This window comes from Lissotriton vulgaris, chromosome 1_1 (genome assembly GCF_964263255.1).
Source record: "Lissotriton vulgaris chromosome 1_1, aLisVul1.2, whole genome shotgun sequence".
In the NCBI taxonomy this organism is placed as follows: Eukaryota; Metazoa; Chordata; class Amphibia; order Caudata; family Salamandridae; genus Lissotriton; species Lissotriton vulgaris.
This window is the reverse complement of record NC_141685.1, coordinates 616224598-616249007: the sequence shown is the minus strand read 5'-3', so window position 1 is coordinate 616249007 and position 24410 is coordinate 616224598. Positions and strand designations below refer to the sequence as shown.

Here is a 24410-nt window from a genome sequence, read left to right as displayed (position 1 = left end):
CTGCAGGGATAGCTGCGAAACCGTGATGTGACCAGTGGCAGACTCCTCTCCTTATTGCACCCAGAGCGGACGGTGGAGACTGATTCATCACGCTGGGCTGGGGAGGCCATCTGGGAGAGGTGGAGATTAGAGGACTCTGCTCACCATTGGAAACCTACCTCCACATCCATTTGTTGGAGTTGCAAGTGATCCTGTGTCAGGAGGGTCTTTAACTCTAGACGTGACTGACTTGCTGGGACATTTTACTGGTTGTGAACCACCTGGCAGGATCTTTAAACACAAAGGTGGACAAACCCAGACACCAACACCTAAAGGATCAGGAATGGCTGTTACACACATGCAAGCTGCTGCTTCGGGAGGAACTACCGTTACAGCAACAGGGCAAGACCCTGCACTGGGCCACTGCACTCAGCACCTTAATGCATGGAGATTGAGTGGCAGAAGGTAGTCTTCGTCTTTCTTCCTCCTGAGGCCACTGATGTTATTCTGGACGACAGACACCCAGCTATAAAATCTATCTACACGGAGTGCTAGGATACATTTATGGCTTGGTGCACCAATCGTCAGATTGACCCACTGCAAGCTAAGCTATCGGAAGTATTTTTATTTGTTTTGTATTCGGTCCAGCAGGGACTTCCATTGAGCACTGTCAAAGGCTATTTGTAAGCTCTTTTCTATTGTTTAACGTTCCTGGATCAGTCTTTGTTCAAATGACTCGATGAGATTTATTACAGGGTTACAACATGCTTCCACTGAAGCCCTCTGTGATGACGCTGGGGATCTTGAACATAGTTCTCACTTTTCTAATGTGCATCCCATTTGAACCAGTGCAAAATTGTCAACTACATCTCTTGACTGTGAATGTGGTTTTTCTGGTCAGGATAACATCAGCTCGCCGCATGAAGGAGCTGCAGGCACTCTCAGCCCTACCCACTTGTACAACATCTTTTACGGACAAATTGGTGTTGAGAACATGAGCAGCATTTCTGACAAACGTACTCACACCTTTCCACGTAGGGCAGCTTATCACCCTTCCAACATTCTTTGCCCATTCTTATCCCTCAAAAGAGGAAGAGAGATTCCATTGTTTGTACCTCAAAAGTGGCCTCAGCTTTCCACAGATCATGCCAGGGACCAGGGCCGGAGTGGGAACCAAAACCGGCCCTGGCAAAGTGCTTGGCCGGATGCCCAGGTGGTTGGGGGTGTGACTGAGCTATTTGTCAGGGCTGGTTTTGTATGATTTTGTTACAGAGGCCGATATTGCTGCAAAAGCAGCACTGAAACAAAAACGCCCCCCCCCCCCGGGTCCCAAAACCGGCCCCCACCCTGGCGGCCCACCGGAGAAACGCCCGGTGCCCAGTCCAGCCCTGCCAGGGACCTTCCAGTGGACAATCAACTCTCCGTGGGCGTCTCACCATGAAGAAGAGAAAGGCAGTTCAGGAAAGAACAATTTATAGGTGGACAGCCCTCTGCATAAACATCTGCTACGCGCTAGCAAAGAAGTTGCCACCTGAAGGATTAAGAGCTCATTCCAATGCAGCAAAGGTTGCTTCTAATTCTCAAGCATGCAGAGTGCCGGTCCTGATATCTCACAGGCTGCTACGAAGCACTATTGCCTTGAAACTCAGATATAGGCATTTTGACTGTTTGGCCAAGCAATACTTTTTGGTCTCTGCCATTCCACAGTTCCACCACCCAGGGAGCTACTGTTTTTGCATCTATTCACAGAGTGATGAACCTGTTGTTAGAAGTGTCCACCAGAGGAACGAGTAACATACTTTCAGTAACACCCATTTTGGTGGATAATCCACCTAACTGCAGATTCCAGATAAACACTGACTTTCCCAACTCCCCATTTTGGGAATTTGACTCTTTTTCCATCTTAAAAGGTAACCCAAACTAGAGACCTGTACACTGGGCAAGCCAATTTGACATTGGACTCTGCATCAGGGTACAAGGACAGGCCATCAAAAGCAACTGCGGTTAGGGCACCTGGATAGCACTAATATGCTGTCCCGCTCATCATTTTAGAAGCGGAACAATATTGACAAGGAACCGCATTGCTCCACCTACCTGTACGCAGGAGTACTGCTTTTGAGTTTTCGGATAAAGTATGACACCAGCGGGAATTGTCACAACATAAAGAATCTGCAGTTAGATAAAGTATCCACCACAAAGAGCATTACCGATGGTTTGTGATTTGTTCTTTAAGTTGCCCAAATAAACTTTGAGGCAATATGTCAGAGTCTGATAAAACTTTGACTTTGCGAACTAAAGGAATTTCCGAAAGACTATAACTAACTAGCAATAAGTGTGGTGACTTCGGTAATTTGTTAATACCAAGTCATTCTTGCCTAAATGGTCATCAAAGATAATGAAAATGTAATTGGAGGAAAAGTGATAAAAGAATTGAAGAAGGTTATTGGATGCATTCAAATTCTTATCACTTGCCCAGACACAGCCTTTTCTACATGTCTGTGGAATTGTTTTATTTTTTATTTTTTATTCAGTCTAAATCCAATCCGGACCCTTGCTTGGCCCATGCATAACATACTTGCTCACCTGTTGGTTTCTGGCTTCCTCAAAAGCACGTTTTTCTTCTTCCAAACGTCGCCGGGCTTCTTCTTCAGCCTGCCTTTTCTGTTGCTCTTGTCTCTCTTTTTCTATCTCTTCAAATGTTAATTTTAACTTCCCCGGAGACACACGATCTTGTGTTTCTTTTTTAGGTATTTCATTTTCATCCTGAAAAGAAGTTTTAATTGCTAATTAAAGTGACTGGGACTGATGAACATATAAACTTTATTTTTGTTAATGTACTAGTTTACCACAACAGATGAATGTCGCTTGGCTTCTCTGAAAGAACGCCTGTGTTCCTCATATCTTCTCTTTTTCTGTTCTTCAAAATTTCTTTTTTCTTTTTCCTCCCTTTCTTTTTCTACATCTTCAAAATTTAGCTTGATCTTGCCTGGCGCTTTGTTTTGCGATTTCACAGGAATGACTGTTTCAAGCACTGAATCATCACCTTCCTGTTTATAAAATTGTTACAATTTCGTTATTTATGAAACCAGAAATGTCCTCATTTTATTTGACAACCAAGATAGTAATGTGCTCGTAGCACTCAGCTGACACATCCATAATGAGATACAGAAAAAGAAATAGTTAGGAGGAAACAGAAACACTTTAATGCACCAGCTCTTCTATTTTCTCATGACATGAGTAACACGAAGACAGTGGTTATAAGATTACACAAGATATTAGTTTGCAAAGAAGACATAGGCAAAAGAAAGATGTGTGAGGTATGAGAACTATAGAATATCTTCACAACACTGCTAAATTGGTAACGTTAGTAATGGTGTTTGAAAAAGCAGGGAATCATCCAAATTGTCTTGACAACATATCATTCTTTTCTCTAGATTTCCCAATCTGTCAATGAAGGCAGTACACAGTAATTGAGTTTGGAATACCAATCTGCTAAGTACCAGGGTAAAGGAGAAAAGTGAATCGTTGTGTTCCTTGCAAATGTTAATTGCACTGAGTTATAACCTTATTCCTCATTTGGGATAAACTAGTTTGATTGATAGCATCGAAAACACCCTTCACAGGTTTCTTCCTTCATGTAAACGTTTAGAAACAAGCACCTATATAAATGTGCAAAATCAATCAATATCAATGGAGGGATGGGGCATTGTCTTGCCCTCTACTGATTTGGAGTTTCAGCTTGGCACTCATGAACATAATTTAGCAATTGAGGATAGTTTTCTCAAGGGTTGGAGGAAATTATATGAGGCCATTATAAGTTTTCAAATATTACTTTACTGTTTGAGCCCCGAGTTACAAAGATCCATGTTAACCTTCATCAGAATGTTTACATTTTTGGTATTCATTAATAATTTCCCATAACATTTTCTTGACTTAAAGAGCAAGTGGAAGAGAGTACATGAAGACAAATGGAAGTGAATTAAGATACGAAATGTGACTGTTTCATTCAAAGAAATTTCTGATTACCTCCAACTCCAAGTCACTTCCTGTACAGTTTATGTCATCAATCTATTGAATGAGAATGTCATATTGTTATGTAAAAATCGCTTTTATGTTAGATTTCAAGCATGCACTTAAAATAAACCCGTAGAGACGGTATCAAAAACATCTCTTTTTCCTGTAACCCCGTTCTGGCATGTATTAGATTTTTAGAAGTTTAGGAAATCAAAACCAACAAATATTTATGTTTTGTGCTCAACAGAGAACTGTTATGAATCAACATTGTAATTGTGCGAAATCGCTTATAACAATATATTTTTCTGGCAACGTGTGGGCTGGAGTTCTTATTAAATTGTTTAGTCACTACGAACTTCATCATGAATAATCTCTCATCTCTCATTTTACAAGGAGAAAATCACAAATACCAAATATAAATCACAAACAATGCAATAGCATAAAAAGAAACGTACATTGCTAGTCTTGATTTTTTTTATTTATGCTATAAATGTGGAAACCCCAAAACTGTACTAAAACATTTTCTAAACAGTTCCAACAGAAAGTGAATAGCTGAAGAGTGCAAGTCTACAAATAACTAGATGTGATTTGTCATGTGAAAATCCTGTATTTTCAGTACCTGAAAAGATGTGTTGAATTATTTCCACATTCACTAATCATGGTGTTGCATTACTCACTTTTGTAAAACAGTAAAGTCTGGGTTTATTATATTAAATAGTAAGGATTGAAAAATACATACCAATTAAATATTAGATGGGAAGTCTCGCTTCGATTATTTTTAAAAAATGAATTTGCAAATGACTCTTGGATTCACATGTAACCTTTTGAAACTGTCTGCACGCGAATCTATAATTATCAGAGTGAATTTTTTCAAATCGTCCAGAAGACATATTGAGAGGGGAACGAGAGATGTGACAGGATAGCACAGGGATCAAATTATATCAGTAGGAGGGTAGGTCAGTTGATTACTTTATTTTATATTGTTTATGAATAAGGATGCATTTGCTAAATACTATGTATGCTAAAATATATTGCAGTTTGGATTTAAGTAATGTTTGTAAATATAAATGCTATTTTCATAGAACAAATACATATGTTTGTAAAAGAGTACTACATAGATAGACGGAACCATCGCAATTCTTCCTAACTGTTGTGGTATCAAATCTAAAGAGCTGTACTTTCCAACTTTTACAGCATTAGAGGCTCTGTGTATGAAATATAATCATTTAAAAGAAAATAGAAAAGCAATCAAAATTAAGCATTTGAAGTACATGGCGCTATAATTAATTTAAACACACATGAGCCTATTGTACTAGGAGCTATAAGGCATTTAACAGGAGCTCGGGTGACCATAATTTATCTATTTATTAATAGAACTATTTAATTATTTATTCTCAAAATGATTATTTATATAGCTCATATTTATATGCTTTTACTCATCAACAAATGTCATGTATCAACTGTTACTTTTTATCTTAATAGAAATGTTTATTTACTTTATTTTATTTATTACCAATTTCTTACTGCCTCTTTATTCTTATTCTCATGATATATTTTCATTGTAAAATTCAGTAAAATATTCCAACACAAAAAATATCTTCATAACATTGGAATGTTGAGAGCTCTATAGGAGACAATTGAGTGTCTAAGATCAAATAATGGCTGGTATAGGCCTTCTGCACCAACATTCGAATTTGTGCATTTGTATGTCTTACTTTTTAATTAAGAACATTCACCCTCTGGTGGTGGAATGTTCTAATAGCCATATTGCCCTTTCTGCTTTGGGCTATACCAGTTGTTAAAGGCTCTCAGCCTCATTATAGTCCCTTGCCTGTGTCTCAGGACTATAACTTGGGTTCAGGGCTGTTAGTAACCAGTAAAGACCTCGGTGGCGGCTATAAGGCTATATTCAATTCCCTGAAGTTCAGCTCTCTGTCCAAGCCACTCCAAGAAGGCCGGTGGTAAGCTATTAGCTCCACACTAAAAGCATTCTAATATGATGGTTGTCCCAAGGGCCACGTGACAGATCAGAATATCTCAGCAGGCCAATGGAGCCTACATTCAACGGTCCCTCACAGGTCTCAACCTCAGAATTTTTGTGAGCATCATTCAACAACTAACGTCCTCACAGGATAATATCCTGGTTCCATAGGATGGCTGCGAGAATTCTAGTGTCCCTCAACTCCACCAGGAAGAGTGAGGGTCCGTGTTTTTCCACGATGGCTGGAGATGGATTGGTTATATAATCCAGGAATACTGTAAGCACTGCATTTGTGGCCATTTCAATCATTCTGTCTTAGACGCAGTTGTGAATGTGTAATAGGTACAATACTGCTTATTTGTGCTTCGTCTGACTTATCCAATTATGTAAGAATTTTTGTTATATTTCTAATGTTTAATAGAAGAGTAGACCTACCATTTCTGCTTTCTTTGCCAGTTCCCGCTGAATCTTCCGCCTCTCTATCAAATCTTGCTCGGCTCTTCGTTTTCTTTCCTCTTCCATTCTTTTTTTTTCCTCTTCGTGTCTTTGCTTTTCCATTACTTCAAATTTCCCTTTAACGGTTCCTGTAAATAAGACAAACAATGCAATCAACTTTAGATCCATGCAGTTTGACATAGAATTTAGAAAAATGTCTTTCTGAGTATGACCTACCTGTAAACTTGGGAACAAACCCCTTTTCTACTTTATTTGTCTTATTTTCCTCTTCATCATCAGATGCAAGCAGCTCTTTCATCTGCTTAATTAAAGACAACAGTAGATTAGTATTGTTTCCAAGGAAACACAGGCAGTATCCATTTGCATTTTTTTTAAACATTTAACAATGTTGATGACTAAATGGATTTGAGACATTGAAAAAAATACAAGCGCACTGAGCCATTAACTAAATGCAAACAGCTCTTGAAACTGTACTGAAGGGTATTCTAAAACAATCTGGACATGCTTTAGAGATTTGGTGGACCCCTGTGCCTAAATACCTCTGGACTCGACACCCATTATGCAAAATCTACAATCTTTCTTTAGTTATTAGTTTTCATAATAATACACTTTAAAAAAAAACAATTGCAACCTGAAATCGACCGGTGACTGCTGTCAGGTGTTAAATTACAGATGCTCTCAGAGTGCAGCCTACTTCAAAATGTTCTAAAATATTAGCATATCGAATTCTCGCTGTACTTCCTCATTCCATAATGCAAAACACAAACATCTCCTGAATTATTTTTTACAAAAATTGACAAAACATCACTACATTTAAAAGAACTAAGTTGCACAGTGAGTGTGGCTCTTGGGACTTTAAGTAAGTACCAGAGATAATATAGACTATACAGTACGATATACAAAAATGTATGGATCCACACTCTATAATCAATCATTTAACAATGTGTTCTAATCAACTACATACTGAAAACTTGACAAATCTTTGCCTAGAGTAGTCGATGGAATCAAGACTCATGTGTCTGTTCTTTGCTGCCTCGTCTCTGGTGTATACAACAACCAACACATTCATTAAAGCAGTAATAGCTTGTAAGGTATGACATTCTGCTAAATTTCACGATATCACTTGTAACATCCAATTCTATTGGCTCATCCAGAATGTTTCTTAAGATATTGCAACTGCTGATACAAAGGTGGTGTACTAGATATATTATTTTCCACTTCCATTTTGTGCTCAACAAGCAATATAAATAGGATCTCTTGTTTTTTTAATTAAAAAGTTTTTTTAACAAAAATAACCTTTTTGAGAAGTTATTAACTGTTTTATTTTAACATAATCCTAACTAGTAAAAGGAAACATCAATGTGCAGGTACAAATGATTTAGGATAAGAGTGAATAAAACCAGGCAAATAGTCTTCTGGAGAAAAATGCCCCTATGTACGGAGAATCATTTCAATAAAATGGGGCTCGGCTGCTGGTTTATTTTAAGTCATGCTACATCTTCTCAAACAGCATTTTTGTATAAATCGACAATATTATTTTTTCTTTTACTTCGGAGGGATGACAAAAGACAAGAATAAACGTGCCCAAAAAGTGAAGGATTGTCGATGTGGATGCCTTTACCAACATTTTAAGAAAATGATATAACAGTAGTGGCACTGCATTACAAGAGACTGATGGACCCAGCAATTGTATGATTTCTGAATAAACAAATCCAGTATCTGCTTGATACAGATCTTCATGAATTTAAAAGGTATTTATTCAAGTTTCAAATCCATATACTCTTTAAGCAAAGTCACCTTAAATACTTTTAAGACTTGAGTTTAACATGGTAATTCATCAATTTAAAAGAAAACCCTTGCATGTCTCTCTGGAGAAATCTTAAAATGTTATCTCTGGTAACAGTATTATAAAAATTGAAGCTAAGTTTAGCTTTCCCCAGAATGAATATTTCTTTAAGTACTTGAAACTGAGCAGTTGCCTAATTAATCAAAATATGTGAGACAACATACCAGCATGTGGAATGATGTTTTAAAAACTATGGCTAAAACTGTGGTTGTCCAAAACATTTCCCGATATATTTACCATTGAATACTGCAATACCTTAAAAATAATCAAATTTGGGATGACCGTCAATTCCGTAGAGATGAAACAATTATTGGTGATTACACTTTCTATTTTCCTAAGTTTAAATTAGTTGCAGTCCTACAGCATTAAAACCACCCACATTAAAAAGTTTGTTCTATGCTTTAAATCGGACATGCTGTTCAGTCCAAATAAATCGAATTCCAGTGACTCAGACCATATAATTTAAGGGAACAGACAATGGCTCTATTATTGATTACATATTTATTTCAGCATGCTTTTTAGCTAAGGTTTTAATGTACAAAACTGTGGTTTCTGTTTTCAGTGATCACAACCCTGTCTCCTTGGACCTAGTAACTTCTGATCTTATAGGGCGTAAATATGGCCCCTGTAATAATAAACAAGTACTCAAAGTTAAGGACCAGGGACGCAGACTGAAATGGGATATTATAATCCCGGAATCCTTTGTACAAGAGGTACTCTCTGAGGCTGAGGATGAGGTTGGTGTGTGTCTATCTAGTGTGTCTGAAGATAGGGAAGTGATATTTGCATTTGGTAGTATATGTAGCAAGATTAATTGCAGGCTATCTGTGGGTTTTAAACCTAAGACAATGCCCATCAAAAGATGGTTTGATCACAGATGTTCAAAAACACACTCTGCACTGCTAAATGCCTTAAAAGCTGTTCCGAAAGATCGTGAACTTATCACCACCTGTAGAGCCCAGTATAAAAAGGCCATAGCAGACAGGAAAAAACAGATTAAAGATGAAGCCTGGACGCAGTTCTTAGACCCAGCAATACTGAAAAATAGTGGAGAATTCTGGAAGATTGTCAACCAACCTTTATTTACAGGGGAGGAAAACTCCCCCCTCGAAACTAATATTCCTGATTAAGGCTGGATTAAACACTTTAGTGACATCTATTCTGATCATACCAGTGGAGATCCCAGGGCGCAGGATGTTGATACTAACGCCATTGGGAATCAATTGCACTTTGAAGTAACGGAAGTCCTACATGCCATAGACTGTACTCTGAAGAAAAAGGCACCAGGACCCGATGGTGTTCCTGCAGACGCCTTTAAATGCTTCCCCAATTTTTGGTCGAGACTACTTTGCAGGGTCTTTAATGCATTAAACCATGATAATATTCCTGAGTCATGGAAAACTTCTATAATTATCCCTGTGTTTAAAAAGGGAAACAGGCAGGATCCTGCATGTTATAGACCAATCTCACTGATTGACTCATCAGTTAAGATCTTAGGAAGAGTTATATTAGTAAAATTAAATGAGTGGGTTACAGAGAACAGTATTTTGACAAATGTGCAATATGGTTTTAGACCTAAAAGAAGTACCCAGGATCAATGCCTTAATCTCCACTTGCTGATTGAGAAATATACCAGGGCTAAGGAGGGGTCCATGTACCTTGGTTTCATGGACCTCTCCTCCGCCTTTGATCTGGTCAACAGATCAAAGCTTTGGTCAAAACTACTGGAAATGGGCTTGGATAGGACAATAGTCAACTTATTGGCTGACCTGCACTCTGGCCTTACTGCAAAAATTAGAGTTTCCTCGAGCGGAAGGTGTACCGACATTTTCGCTTCTGAAAAAGGAGTCAGACAGGGGTGCATTTTGGCACCCCTATTGTTCACATTATATGTGAATGCCTTGGAGCCTGCTCTTAGGGACGTGACCCTCGATATTCCACGTGCAGGGGATTCCTGTTCTCCTTTACGCGGATGACGCGGTTCTTCTTGCGCGTACCGGGGTGGGGCTCCAACGCCTTCTGGACGCCTTTGAATCCTTCATGGGCTCACTTGACTTGAAAATAAATGCAAAAAAATCTCAAGTTATGCTCATGGGCAGGGCAGCTAGGAGAAACTATCACAAAACTTTTCTCTGCGGACAGGAAAAGCTTGCTCGTGTAACCTCATTTCCCTATCTAGGGATTACCTTTGATGAGAAGGGTAACTGGGGACCCCATGTTAAGAATAGAGTAACTATGTTAGCTAGGACATCTGCAGCCCTTCAGGGGTTGTCTAAGAAACTTGGGGGTAGGCCAATTGCAGCCATTATGAAAATCTATAAGGCCAAATGCATTTCAGTGGCATCATATGATAGTTCGATATGGGGATATAGGGGAGTGGACCCCTTACAGATGATTGAAAACAAATTCTTTAGATCTGTTCTTGGCGTCCCACAGTCAACCCCGTCCTACACTGTTCATATGGAATTAGGGGAAGGCTACATCACAGACTTGATAAAAACAGCACCTTTAGTAGATTGGCTGAGGTTGTGGCTCAACAAAGAAATCCCTTTAAACCATATTATTATGAGAGACTGTTTGTGTTTGGACAAAGTTAACAATATTAGGTGGTTGACATACATCAAGGAAACCTTCTTAAGGTTGGGGAGGCCTGAGCTTTATTCTGCAATAGATTCTATAACATCTAAAGATATAGTGTCTGTAAAAAAACTTGCAATGAAAGAGCTTTTATCTCTGAACAGGGAAGAATGCGAGCTGAAAAAACCCTGTGTCAGGGCCAGTCTAATATTGTCCATACCTGACGGCCCAGAAAATTATTTGAACACGGTGACTTATCCTTACCACAGGTTTATTTTAACTTGTTTTCGTTTTAATTTGATACATTTTAATCTTGGTTTTTATCCTGTATGGAGTACCCCAGAAAAGGCGTCACCATGTTCCTGCGATCATTTCTCCGAACAAAACACTATGCACTTTGTAATGTTCTGTAGTCATTACATTGACGCTAGGAGAAAGTTCCATGTGCCTATTCTTAGGGAAGTTGGATTTATCCAAGTTAAACCTGCTCTTATTTATTTACAGCTGTTACAGACTCCCAAGATTATGTTTCACGTGGCTAGTTTCTTGGTGAGAGCTATTAGGAGCAGGAAAATTAGATTTAAAAATGCGCCTATTTCCCCTTGTAGTATAGATTGTGTACTTCAAACAGGCACTTTGTAATCATAGCAGGATTCGTAATTATATAAGGCATTGTAACAGGGACATCTGGTGCTAGTAATGTTTGTCTTGCTGGGGTTTTTCTTAGTACTCTTTTAGCACTTTAGCACTTTGCACTTTGTATCATTTTATTGACATGAATTGTAATATGATGTATGATTTTTTATCTTATTGTATTTTAACTGTTTTTAAAGTATGTATTTTCTGTATTTGTATCTTAAATAATTTGTATTTTGCCATTGTCTTTATATGATATTACGTTATCGCAATAAAGTATTTTGACTGACTGACTGATATAATTTGTATAAGCCTGAACATATTCAGATTTTGGTAAGCTGTTTTCCCAAGATTGCCAAGATACTGAGAACAAAAGTATAAAGCAATCTGAAGACAATGTGGTCAGGATTTCTATGAGGTGAAGTAGGGTAGGATATTCAGGAAAGATTTTGTGTTTCTTTATTAATGCATTTAGCCTTAATTGACAGATAAAGGAAAAGTAAACTGCAACTCTATCAGAATGGCTAGAACAATACATTTTAAGAAGAACATTCATGTTTAAATTAATTAGGTACAGGAATGTAAAGCAGTCTATGAGATCTAGAATTTATATTTGGGGAATCAAGAGAAAATGTCCTGCAATACATGTTGTAGGTTAATAGAAAATTGAAGGTTAATAGACAACAGCAGCATCTTTGGACAGTGCTCTATGTTTCTGTTCAAACCAATGATTTTATACGTTTGATATGTGGCGTAACTGAATTTGATAGCCAAAAACGAATATAATCAAGGTTGAATATACTGTTGAAAATGAGTTAACAGATAACTTCAGGATCATTACTTTCCTTTATAAAACCTTTACAAGTGGTGCCTATATCACTGATTCAGTCTGTTTGTCTCTTTTTTTAGTATATCTTTATTCTGTGTGATTTAGTACCTACTAACTACCTGAACTGACGGCCAGTCATATGTTTGTCATCTTACAAAGTTCTATTGCTCCTGGCCAAATCTGCGCTTTTATTGTCTTTCAACATTAAAATGAGCATTTGTTGAAACTACTTCCCATTTGACAAGAATCTTCACACGTGTAAGTTCAAAAAAAGCCGCTTAAGATTGTATTATTGGGAAGTTACCTGAGTGGACACTTTGCTGGAAATTAACACTTCCTTTTTTATCCCCTTTGAGGATCTTGAATCCCATAGTTCATTACTTATATTTTTAAATTGTATTATAATATTCTCATAAACATTGCTGCTCCTTATAGCTTCCAAGAAGCTATACATAGAATATCAGCAGAAAGATTCCATCTCTATATTTGTTTTTTTTAAACTACTATTCTTCTGAGGACCTGTAGAAAGAAACATTTGTACTACATATACTTCTGGGCAATTATACATTAGTCATCACATGCAAAAAAGAGCATGATTGAGTTTAGGGCATTTCAGGCAGAATATGTAATGTTCAAAAGACAGTGAGGCGCTAGGGGGCGCACAGCGGAATGGCTGCCTAGCTGTGCAGCTCCGCCGGGCGAATTCCAAAATCTATAAATTAGATCGCCGTGGGGCGAAAAGCACACCAGACGGCGTAGGAACAGGTCGGGCGTGCGGAGTGTGATTGCCGAGGATCCGGACAGCACCAACCTCGCCGCACGGTCCGTGGGACCCGACGACCTCCGAGTCCAACATGGCGGATGGCGCTCGGCTGGCGCCACTCGGGGTCTGAGCGGGCCGGCGCCGTCCGGAGCGGCGATCTTCACTGCGGGGTGAGTTGAGGACAGAGGCGACCCTGCAGTACGGGTGCCGCCCGCAAGGACTATTTGGCAAAACCTTCAGCACAACCCGGCCATGCGGAGGCGGCATTGAAGGTACGGAATGGCGGCAGCGCGCGCTACCAGGCTGGGGTGCCTCAGAAAACGTCCACATAACAAACACGGGTCACTCTGTTCCCAAACACTGGTAACCTGGCACCAAACACGCATTTCAGATACTGCATGATACATCGCAATGCTAACACCAGCGGCGGTTTCCCTCTGAGGTCTTGAGGGTCACTGTTATTTACTATGACACAAAATGGCGGCGCTGGGGCATGAATGAGATCGCAACGCGACATAATCGGACTTGGGTGCTGAGGAGCTGTTCTGCGCGCCGGAGACCATGGTTCCTGCTGCCTGGTGTCCCTGCATGCTATGAAGCTGTAAGTGTACCTAGGATCTATCACCATTGGGTATTTGCCTAACGGGGGACCTCCTGGCATTGCTCGGGTGGCCGTCGTCGCCCCAACATCGTCAACATTACGGGAGGCGGCCAGATTCTCTATCCATGCCTCTGTTGTCGACGGCACACATATGGCACGTAGTGACAGTGAGTTGATGCGCGTCGCGCCCGATTCCAGTGTACCAATCGTTGACACATGGGGGCAGTGAGGAGAGATAGCCACTAACCGAGCTCGTACGTGCTGTGGCCACATCTACACACTTGGTGCCATTAACAGGAGATAGAGGCCAGGATCCCTCCTCTCGGTCCCAGGTGCTGCACACGTACTTCTGGTGACGCAGGACCCAGGGAACCACTAGCTCGACACCCCCCCTATAACACACCATGGGCAAACCGGACAAACAACAGCCCAAACTAACGTTTGAGGTGCGGAAGGCGCCGAAGAACCAGACCGGAGCTACGGAGGAAGACCCGGAAACTGATTCGCAAGATGGTAATGTTATGGAAACCATACTAAAATCCATACAGGCCAATCTGCAGGATATAAACAGTAAACTGGACCACTTGACGGGTCGTGTGGACAGCATCGCGTCCAAACTCGACAAACAGGGCGAACGTTTGGATACAGCGGAGAACAGGATCTCAGCGGTAGAGGACGAATCTCGCGCCACGGTGGCCAAATGCACGGGAATGGAGAAAGTACTTGATGTCATCAAAGCCAAGGCTGAGGAGTTGGAAGCCAGGTCGAGGCGTAACAACATACGCATATCGGGTCTGCCAGAATCAACCAATACTGGCCGTATGGAGACCTATGTGGAGCAATTGTGCAAAGACCTGTTTGGCCAAAGCCTGGGGCCGCGCCTAGACCGATTGTGGCAAGAGTCCTGAACTACCGCGACAGGGACACCGTACTCAGGCTGGCGAGGGAAAAAGGCGAAATCCACCATCAGGGGAACAAACTTGAATTCTTCCCAGACTTCACGGTCACGGTACAACAAGCACGCAAAGAGTTCAGCGAGGTTAAAGCCAAACTTCGAGAGTTGCAGATCCCGTATGCCATGTTATACCCGGCTCGCCTGCGGGTCACTTGGGAGGACAAGCCACTTTTCTTCTCAACGCCAAAAGCAGCTATGGCCTTCATCAAGACCACGGTGGCAAAAGGTAAACGGTCCAATCGCAGAGACAGACACTACGAGTCAGACTGAAAGGTAAGACTTGTTGATGAACGCTGCGTTGACGGTGCCCGCCTGCACAGCCTGGGGTCGTGGAAAGGGGGGACCGGACTATATGCGAATAACGGCTCCCAGCATGTGACTTCTATAAATGCAGACTATAATGTATAATGGGACCATGTCCGCTAGAGACACCGTGCAGCGAACTAGTGTGATTTAGACATTTATGACATATTCTGGCGCGACGCACTCGGCAATGGACCATGATGAACTCCTTAATCATGCCCTACATTGCTATGTCGTTCTGTATGATATAAGTGAGCGGGAGGGGTAGAATACGTACCATTTGAATTATGCTACAGTCCTGTTCCAAGTGCCTATCATTCCAGGGATGTGCAATTGGGCTGGTGTTGCATTAAAACCCAGGCGATCTCTTCTCACAACACGGATTCACCCACATCCTTTCACTAGGATGGAGCAATGCGTCGTCGGCGGACCTCCACTAGGGCAGTCCCCGACAAGTTCTGATGTTAATCTTGGTTCTCAGGGTACAATGGCTTCGGCAGAATTGGGATGCTGAAGTGGGTGGGTATGGGGATTGTTGGGGTTTATGGTTTTTTGAACTACCTGGGCGATCGAGATGCACTGCCACGCACCGACGTGTGGATCTTGTTCATTGGTCGATAATCTGCTTCATGATGTTGCATGATCTTGAGCTGCACAGTGTGGGGGGGTGGATTTCATGTGTTGCAGGCGGAATACCTCGAGGCAAACATAGATAGAAGTCGCTTGAAATTAATAATGTGGAATGTAAGGGGCCTCACCAACCCCAAGAAGGTCAGACAGGTCTTTGCATGTCTTGATAGACACCACATAGACATAGCACTGCTTCAAGAGACTCACATCGACCCCAAAGTGCATAGACCTATTGGCACGCGCTGGGCAGAGTCGAACTACTCGGCAGCATACTCCTCCTATTCCAGAGAAGTTATGACGCTGGTCAAAAAAGGCACTAATTATAGAATAACGTGTTCCATTGTAGACAGGAATGGCAGATATGTAATTGTGTCGGGCATGTTGAGGGGGCAGGTTGTGACGATTGTAAATTAGTATGGACCTAATATAGATGCTCCAGAATTTTTTCAGGAATTGTGGGACCAACTGTTGGATTTTATTGACACGACGTTGATCTGGGGGGGGGGGATTTTAATGTAGCACTGCTTCCATAGAACCACATAGGAAAGCCAGAGACAAGCTGGGAGACATATTGGTTGAACTTGCGCTCAAAGATATCTGGAGGGTCCAGCATCCAACAACACCAGGAGCGACACATGTGAACACGTCACACGGTAGCTGGTCTAGGATCGATTATTGGTTAGGGGCGGATAGCGCAGTGCTGTGGACCACACAGATAAAAACACTCCCGCGAACGCTGTCCGACCACAACCCAGTAGAACTTACACTACAAATACCACACTACACTCCCCCTCCATTCAGCTGGCGCTTCCGAGCACAGGCGCTATTGGACCCCTTATACGTGACTACTATAACGAAGGCTATAAAGGAATTCTTCCAGTTAAATGAGGGCTCAGTTGACGACCCATGTATCCTATGGGAGGCCTTTAAGGCGACGATTAGGGGAATGTGCATTAGTACGACAGCTGGGATACTTAAAGACATACGGACACAGATAACCAGGCTTGATCGGGAGGTCTCAGCTCTGGAGAGGGAATACACACTTACTGGCAATGTGGAACTGCTGAGGAAAATCAAGCTTCTCCTCATTGATCATCAGAGATATGCAGAGGATGAACTGAAATACGTGAACAGACGGCCATTAGCCAGGCGGTTCGGGGAGGGTAGTAGGACGGGCAGGGTGCTAGCGAAAAAAATATGTATGGGGAGAGACTCACAGTTCATCACACAAGTACAAGATGACAATGGCGCCCTCCATACACATCCCGAGGAAATACTTGATAGCTTTGTACGTCACTATGCAGACCTATACACTTCCCGCCAGCCTGCTCCCCCACAAGAAACACGCGACTACCTACACGATATAGCAATAGCGTGGTTGTCCGACAACCAACGTGAATACTTGGCTCAACCGATCACGGTAGAGGAGGTTACCGCCATTATACATGCATTGCCAAATGGGAAAGCGCCGGGGCCTGATGGCTATACATGTGAGTTTTACAAAGCTTTCGTTGACATCCTGGCCCCTCACATGGTTGAGATGTATGGCGCAGCCTTTGACTAGGGGGGGCTACCACCATCTCTACACGAGGCGGTGATTATCCCTCTCCTAAAGCCTGGCAAACAAGCGGACATTTGCGAGTCATACCGTCCCCTTTCCCTGTTAAATGTCGACTCTAAAATTTTAGCGAAACTGTTAGCTGAACGCTTACAGCCCCTAATGACGAACCTGATACTCCCAGATCAGGCAGGGTTTATACCGACACGTGCCACGTCCCACAACACGAGAACTTTGTTTGCACCCCCGGACGAAAGCGGTGGCCGTCATGCTTGACGCAGCCAAAGCTTTCGACTCCATCAAATGGTCCTACATACACACAATATTACAGAGAATGGGATTTCCAGCTAGGTATATATCTTGGGTGACTCTACAATACACAAGACCTGTGGCAAGAGTGCGGGTGAATGGATATATTTCAGCGCCTTTCCCTATTGCTAGAGGGACCAGACAGGGTTGTCCACTGTCGCCTTTAATATTTGCTTTAGCCCTAGAACCACTCGCATGCACAATTAGGCAGACACACAACCACTCTGCTCTGCATTTCCCCGGGAGACCACTGCACATTTCATTGTAGGCAGATGACATGCTGCTCTATGTAAGGGACCCAGAACAAAATCTTAGCCCATTACTACGGGAATATGTAAAATTTGGATGCCATTCTTGACTACAGATTAACTGGGAGAAATCACTAATCATCCCGATTACTGATTCCACTACACCACATTCCCCTGATTTTCCATTAGACTGGCAGACAGACCCCACGCGCTATTTGGGCATATGGTTCAGCCGGGACCCCGAGGAAGTAATCAGGACAAACTATGGAAGGGCGATTACAGAATTGGAGAGTAAAGTGGCTAGATGGATACAGCTACCGCTATTCTTAGCAGACAGAATTGCAATAGTCAAGATGAATATACTTCCAAAGTTTTTGTATTTATTCAATAATATACCAATCACACCACCCAAAGCAGTCTTCAAGCACATAACATCCCTAGTGCTCAAGCTCGTGTGGGCGGGTAAACAGGCGCGCATTGACCTGCACACGTTAACACTACCCTATGAAAAGGGAGGGTTTTGTCTGCCAGACTTTCGACTCTACTATCTATGTGCGCAGGCCCAATACGCAGTGCACTGGTATCACCCCACCCCTTATCTCACACATACAGCGGTAGAGGAGGGCGATGCAGCACCGGTCCCTTTGAATGCGATAGTATCCCACAAACGTCCGCCGTTACACTCCAAAGATATTGACACGGTCGACACCACAGCTTGCGCATGGAGGACACTAGGGAGGATGGCACATAAGTTGCCGCTCTACGCCCCGGCACTCCCACTGCATTTTCACCCGCGCATATCTGTGACTAACGAAAAAGTGGGAATGGACATACTGAAATCTATAGGCATGGACACTTTTGGGGATCTATATCACGAGGGGGCCTTCTGCACCGCCAATGATCTGACATATATCAGCAACCCGACCCTTCTTTTCCGGTTCACACACTTTAGACTGCAGAAGGCGATTCAGGAATTGTACCCTAACTACCCAGAAGAACCCCCCACCTTGCAATCGTTACAATTTGTAATTACCACATCGAACACTTCCCATATGGTTTCCAGACTGTACAAGGTGGCGCAAGGTGAGCTCCCACATAATACTGACAAAGCCCGGCAAAGGTAGAATGACTCACTGCCGGAAGCACTCACAGACCGTGAGTGGTCTGTCGCCTGTACGCTCCTTAAATTGCTTACTCCAAATGGCAACCTACGCATTACACACCTGAAGTACTTGCATAAAACATATCACACACCACACCGGTTGCATCGATATGGGCTTCGGGAAGACGCCAGGTGTAGGCGTTGTGGATACGATGGGGCGGACTTTACTCATCTAGCTTGGCACTGTCTAAGGATAAATGCATTTTGGACCACGATCATGACCATTCTGAGTGATATGGTGGGGATCGAAGTGGAATGTACAATGAAAAACTGTTTGTTGGGTCCGTTGCCTGGGGTGAAAGCGGGGAAACGTAAGTTTTGCGCTGTGGCATTGTTAATTGCTAAGAGACAAGTATCCAAGTGCTGGGAAGGGAAGAAGGTCCCAGACTCTAAAACATGGCTAACGGACCTAACTTATTGCAGGGATATGCTGCAAACTTACGAAGAGGAGTTGCCCAGACGCTCACGCTCCAAGAACTATTGGTGCTATCTAACTGACTATCTACTGACCAATGGGGGGGATGAAGAGGAGGTATGACATGGCTTGACTTTCTGTGATTGGCCTCCTGCAGCACCAAGTCTGATATGTTTTTTCTTTATGTGCGAGAATCAAGAGGGAGAGAGAGGACCAGATAGCTAGTCCGAATCCCCGGATTATATGTAAGTAAATCAAAAGGAGACTAGCTAGGAAGGGGTTAATATGACATTATTTTGTTGTTGTCATAGCGACTCAGTGTTGTTGGCGGTGGCACCTGTTGGGTGTCTTTAGAAAGCCCTCACCCACCAACCTAGTTGGTGGCATGCTTCATCATCGGGCCCACCCAGTGACACCTAGCGTGTCCCGGGTGTGCTACGACGCCTGATTACAGCGGAGCAGGTATGTCACTGTGTGTGCGGTGTGAGGTGTGTAGAGAAGTGAGGTTAAAACGGCTTGGCGGATGGTCCCTGGAGTGGGAAGACTTTATTAAAAGGGCCTCCGTCAGCGGTTAAAAATAAGGCTGTGGGACGTTAGAGGCGGGTTACGACCTCCTACGTCCTTGGTGTGTCAACATGTTTCAGCCAGTGCCTTATATTAATCTGGCTTTCTTCAGGACAGTAAAAAATATGTGTAGGTTAAAATTAGGGTAAGTGTAGTGTAGTCTATGTGTCTACACGCCCTAAAGTGTATCTAACTGTGAGAGGGGGGATTCCCTTCTCAAGATCACGCTTTTTTAGGCTTGCTTGTACTCCAAGGCTATTGAAGAGGCAAGGGGTGGCCAGGATTACTGGTCAGCTTCAGCGTGGGACCTGTTGTGCCTCCTTCGCATAACCGGTGAAAGACACCCAACAGGTGCCACCGCCAACAACACTGAGTCGCTATGACAACAACAAAATAATGTCATATTAACCCCTTCCTAGCTAGTCTCCTTTTGATTTACTTACATGTTTTTTCTTTACACAGCTCAATGTCCTAGACCTACATTCCACGCACTTACACCATGCTACACGCGGAGGATGTCGGAGTGTAGAATTGCCCAGGGGTTCTCAGGTTGATGTTTTTATACCTGTTCTGTTTAAAAAAAAAAGGGGCTCGATACCCCCCGAAAATGAAGTTGCATGTCCAGTAGCAATCAGCTGGTTCCGCATGTATATGATCTATTGCTGCTATATTACTAAAGATACGCCGCTGGACCCCCGGGTTGCCTGCTGTAAGGCTGTGTTGTTTACTGATGCTGGGAAATTCCACCTCGCGGCCGGCCCCAGGGTTGTAGGCCAAAGGCTGTGTCAACTATGCCTAAGATACGACAATAAAGATCTTGTTGAACTTCAAAAAAAAAAAATTTTCAAAACAGTAACCCTTTAAAAAGCATTCTGAGGTTCAATAATAATATCTGTAAACACATATGGTCCTTTGCAAGACAGATGCCATTGCAGGAAACTTAGAGGAGTAGAAATTGACCTTCTGGAGCAAAGAAATTTGGAGCTGTGGACCTAGAACTGACAAAGTTCCCATTCAAAAGATCAAGACTTACAAACACAGACATCCGTGATAGATCAATCTTATTGTATTTATGATTTGATTTGTTTTTTGATTCTTATAGAAACAGAACATGATTAGCAAAGGTTTCCAATAGCTGAAATAATCTTTACAAAACGCTACATTCCAATTTCATATTTCACTATACTAATTCACCACAAATACTTTATGGGTTCCGGACTAGCGCGATACTCACCAAAAAAGTGCATCAACACCTCATCGGGGCAGCAAGCCCTATATCAATGAAAACCTTTTCCCTCTTCTATCACTACACTATCCTTCTCAATCCAAATAACTGACTAACATATCCACGACTCAAATTACTTTCATATTTTCACTATACTAATTCACCATTAATCCTTTATGGGTCACGGAGTAGCGTGCTACTCGCCGAAAAAGCTCTTCAATGCCTCATCAGGGGTAGTAAGTGCGATATAAATGCAAACCTTTTTTTTCTTCTATCCGTCCACTATCCTTCTCAATCCAAATAACTGACTAACATATCCACCACTCAAATTACTTTCATATTCCACTATACTAATTCACTACTAATCCTTTATGGGTTCTGGAGTAGCGTGCAAGGCCCAAAAAAGTGCTTCGAGAAAGGCAATTACAATACAATTTCCAGTTACTGTTCACTTCTATAAACAATCCCATAACCTCTCCATGTTTCATCCTCTCCTTCACCACCTTGGAATAGTTTCCTCAATCAAGTTGGCACCTACAAAAAATATTTAGTTCTCTCTTGCCTTTAATGCCTTTCATTATATCCACATACCTAGCTCCTATTTATATTGTCTTATGATGCTGACTTTCCTTGTAGATGATTTATTACCCGAGTTGGATTCTGCCCCTCCCTCATATACGTAGTGAGGTCTTTAGTGTCATGATGGGTGCAATGTGCTCCTTTGAAACACATAGCTGTGGTGATTTAAGTTTTGTTCTGAAACCCCAGAAATTCCTTCCATGCATTACCTCAGATAGCAATAACCTAATTTTCCCCTTGTGTATTCAAGTTTCCATTTGCTATATGATATGTGCAGAAGAATTAATATACCAACTTTCAAGGCTTTCCTATCACCTGACTAGGCACCTCTTTAAGTGCAGCTCTGAAATTCTTACAGTTGCTGCCAATGAAACAGAGTGAAACTCAAAGCCATATGTTTGGTCTCCAGTGCTATATCTAATCCAGCACTACAGTATCTAATCAGGAAATTCACAACCTATGCATTACTAGATCTTTTCTGTGCCATTTCTTTGTCTGCAACTTTAGGTGTGTAATCATTTTTCAGTGTTTGTTGCAATGCTGTAGGATTGTCTCTCATTACAAATCAATACCATTCTTTAGCATTTCACAACAGAAAGTAATAAAGAGCCCAAGTCTTTTTCCAGTGCTAAACATTGTATTCGATTTGTAAGATAGTTATTCTTCAGTATGGACTGGAGTACCAACAACCAATAGCAACTGGCTTAATAAATTTCACTTAACTTAAAATAACCGCCCCACCTCCATCTTCCATTGTCACCATTTCTATATTATGTTTCACATCAGTGAGAATTTTAATGCATTTACAAAGCTAAAACTATATCTATATTCATGTGTAATATCACACTACCTTGTAGAGTTATATCAGTTCATAATCATATCAATAGACCACTCTCACATCCATTAATGATTGTTAGGATTTCAAGTTTTTAAGATATCAATCAATCATTTTTGTGAAAAAGTCCTAGGGTTTAGAATACAGAACATAGTAGTAGAAAAGAAAAATGACCTCCTGTTTTCTCCTGTTCCATTCTCTTTCTCTAATATATTGTTCTTTTCTTCTCTGCTTTTCTTCGGTAGATCTCCTTTGATTCCTTTCTTCCCTTGCTTTCTGCATGACTTCAAATTTATTCTTTACCTCACCCTTGCCAAGTTTAGGCACATAGGTTTTTTGGATAGGCTTAGATGTGGAAAGCAGAATCTTTGTGAGAGAAAGATAAAGAAAAAGAAGAGAAAAGAAAAGAAAGATGATGCCATTTGAGGGATGGAAGAAAACAGAAGGTGTTAATAGTATAGAAATGAAAGGAAAAAGTAACTGAAAAGAAAAAATAACTATCCATGAACTCTGTCATTAACCATTATTATAATTTGTATACGTCAAACGCTTTATTGAGTACAAGTAACAACAAATTCTACGTATTTTAGACAAAAATATGTTGTGCCTAAAAACAATTAACAGCTCACTGTAGTTGACTATAAATTAATTTCTGTATTTATCTGTAAAATATGAAATGAGCATTTTTCTGTGGTGTGTATCTGATATGTATTGACATTATTGGGACCACAAATTACAAGTATAGTTTTATATCTCCAAGTGACCTTGGGGTGTACGTGGTACCTTGCCATAAGTCAACAAACAAACAGGATGAAGGAAGTTGTAAAAACACTGTTTGTCAATTACACTTCACCATGAGCACAGCTTCAATCAATGTATGAAATAGAACTTCATTTTAATACTCTTTTTTGTCTGGGTAAAAGTGGGCGGAGTTTCACTTTTGATGATGTAAAAAGGTAATCTAAGGTGTGCCTAGAAGGATAGAGTACGCACTTTATTTTGTCTGCTAAAAGTGTTCTGTTCTGTTTATCCATCAACAACAAGGTACACCACCAACCATGCCATTCTATGAAAGATCCTCTGCAGGTGCACAAAACCTTCCACTAATAGAAGGACTAGTTGATGTCATTCTATTACCAGACACTGAACATGCACCAATTTGCTTTACCAATCAAGATGGTATAATGATTTAAGAATAGCTTTTAACAGAATGGATATGGTTTACTTTTCAGTAACTTGAGAGAAATCAATAGAAAGGCAACCACTTGTAAGATTGGTTACCCAGCGTGAGTATCATCTAAACTCACACAAAAGTGTCCATACTAAACAGGAGGATCACACACTTATAATAAAAATGTTATTCTACCCATGTAAACAGGATTATCAGGAATAGTTGTTGTATGTGGATAAATACGTCTTTAAGATTAGACATATCCAAATCTTCAGACCCATTTCCTTTTCCATTTGGGAGATCTGATTGCAACATAACATTTCATTCAAAGACAGGTGGATGCTTTGGTGGTTGTAGCAGAAAAATACACAGCAGAAAATATTTTCAGGTAAGTAACCTTTTGTTCTTCATCTTCGGGTGATGCGTAGACATACACGCCTTTTTGAATAGGGTACCATGCATCAAAATACTGTTTGCAGGATGTGGGAATAGACTTAATTTGTGACATCTTCCAAATTAGACCTAGAGGGATATTAACTAACAACACTCTACTGGTGTCTTTGGCCAGTGAAATGAGACCTTTGGTATCCATATGTTATGCTATTTGGTCATCTCAACCACCATTTCAATGCTGAACACAACCCCGTTGCCGATTTCCACCTAATTCCAGATCTGGCCTCTTTGGGACTCTTGTTGCTTTTTTACCAGGACATCCATTAGGCGGCCTTTTTATTATACCCTATTGTTGCAGGGATTCTGCTCCTAAACAGAACT

General features: G+C 41.4%; 1 protein-coding gene across 18 annotated transcripts in view; it reads right to left on the bottom strand.

The window, feature by feature from the left end:
* Positions 1-24410, bottom strand: part of NEXN (nexilin F-actin binding protein) — a 355548-nt gene that overhangs the window by 157917 nt on the left and 173221 nt on the right. For 6 of the 18 annotated variants that reach the window (XM_086954185.1, XM_086954194.1, XM_086954182.1 and 3 more), the window contains exons 3-6: positions 6647-6728; positions 6410-6558; positions 2826-3026; positions 2563-2742 (exon numbers count right to left, since the gene is read on the bottom strand). In XM_086954185.1, coding sequence (XP_086810311.1) covers positions 2563-2742; positions 2826-3026; positions 6410-6558; positions 6647-6728 — 612 coding nt within the window. Of the gene's footprint in view, positions 1-2562; positions 2743-2825; positions 3027-4005; positions 4048-6409; positions 6559-6646; positions 6729-22639; positions 22832-24410 lie in introns of all 18 variants that reach the window. The other 12 variants (XM_086954162.1, XM_086954156.1, XM_086954160.1 and 9 more) reach the window with 3 other exon arrangements.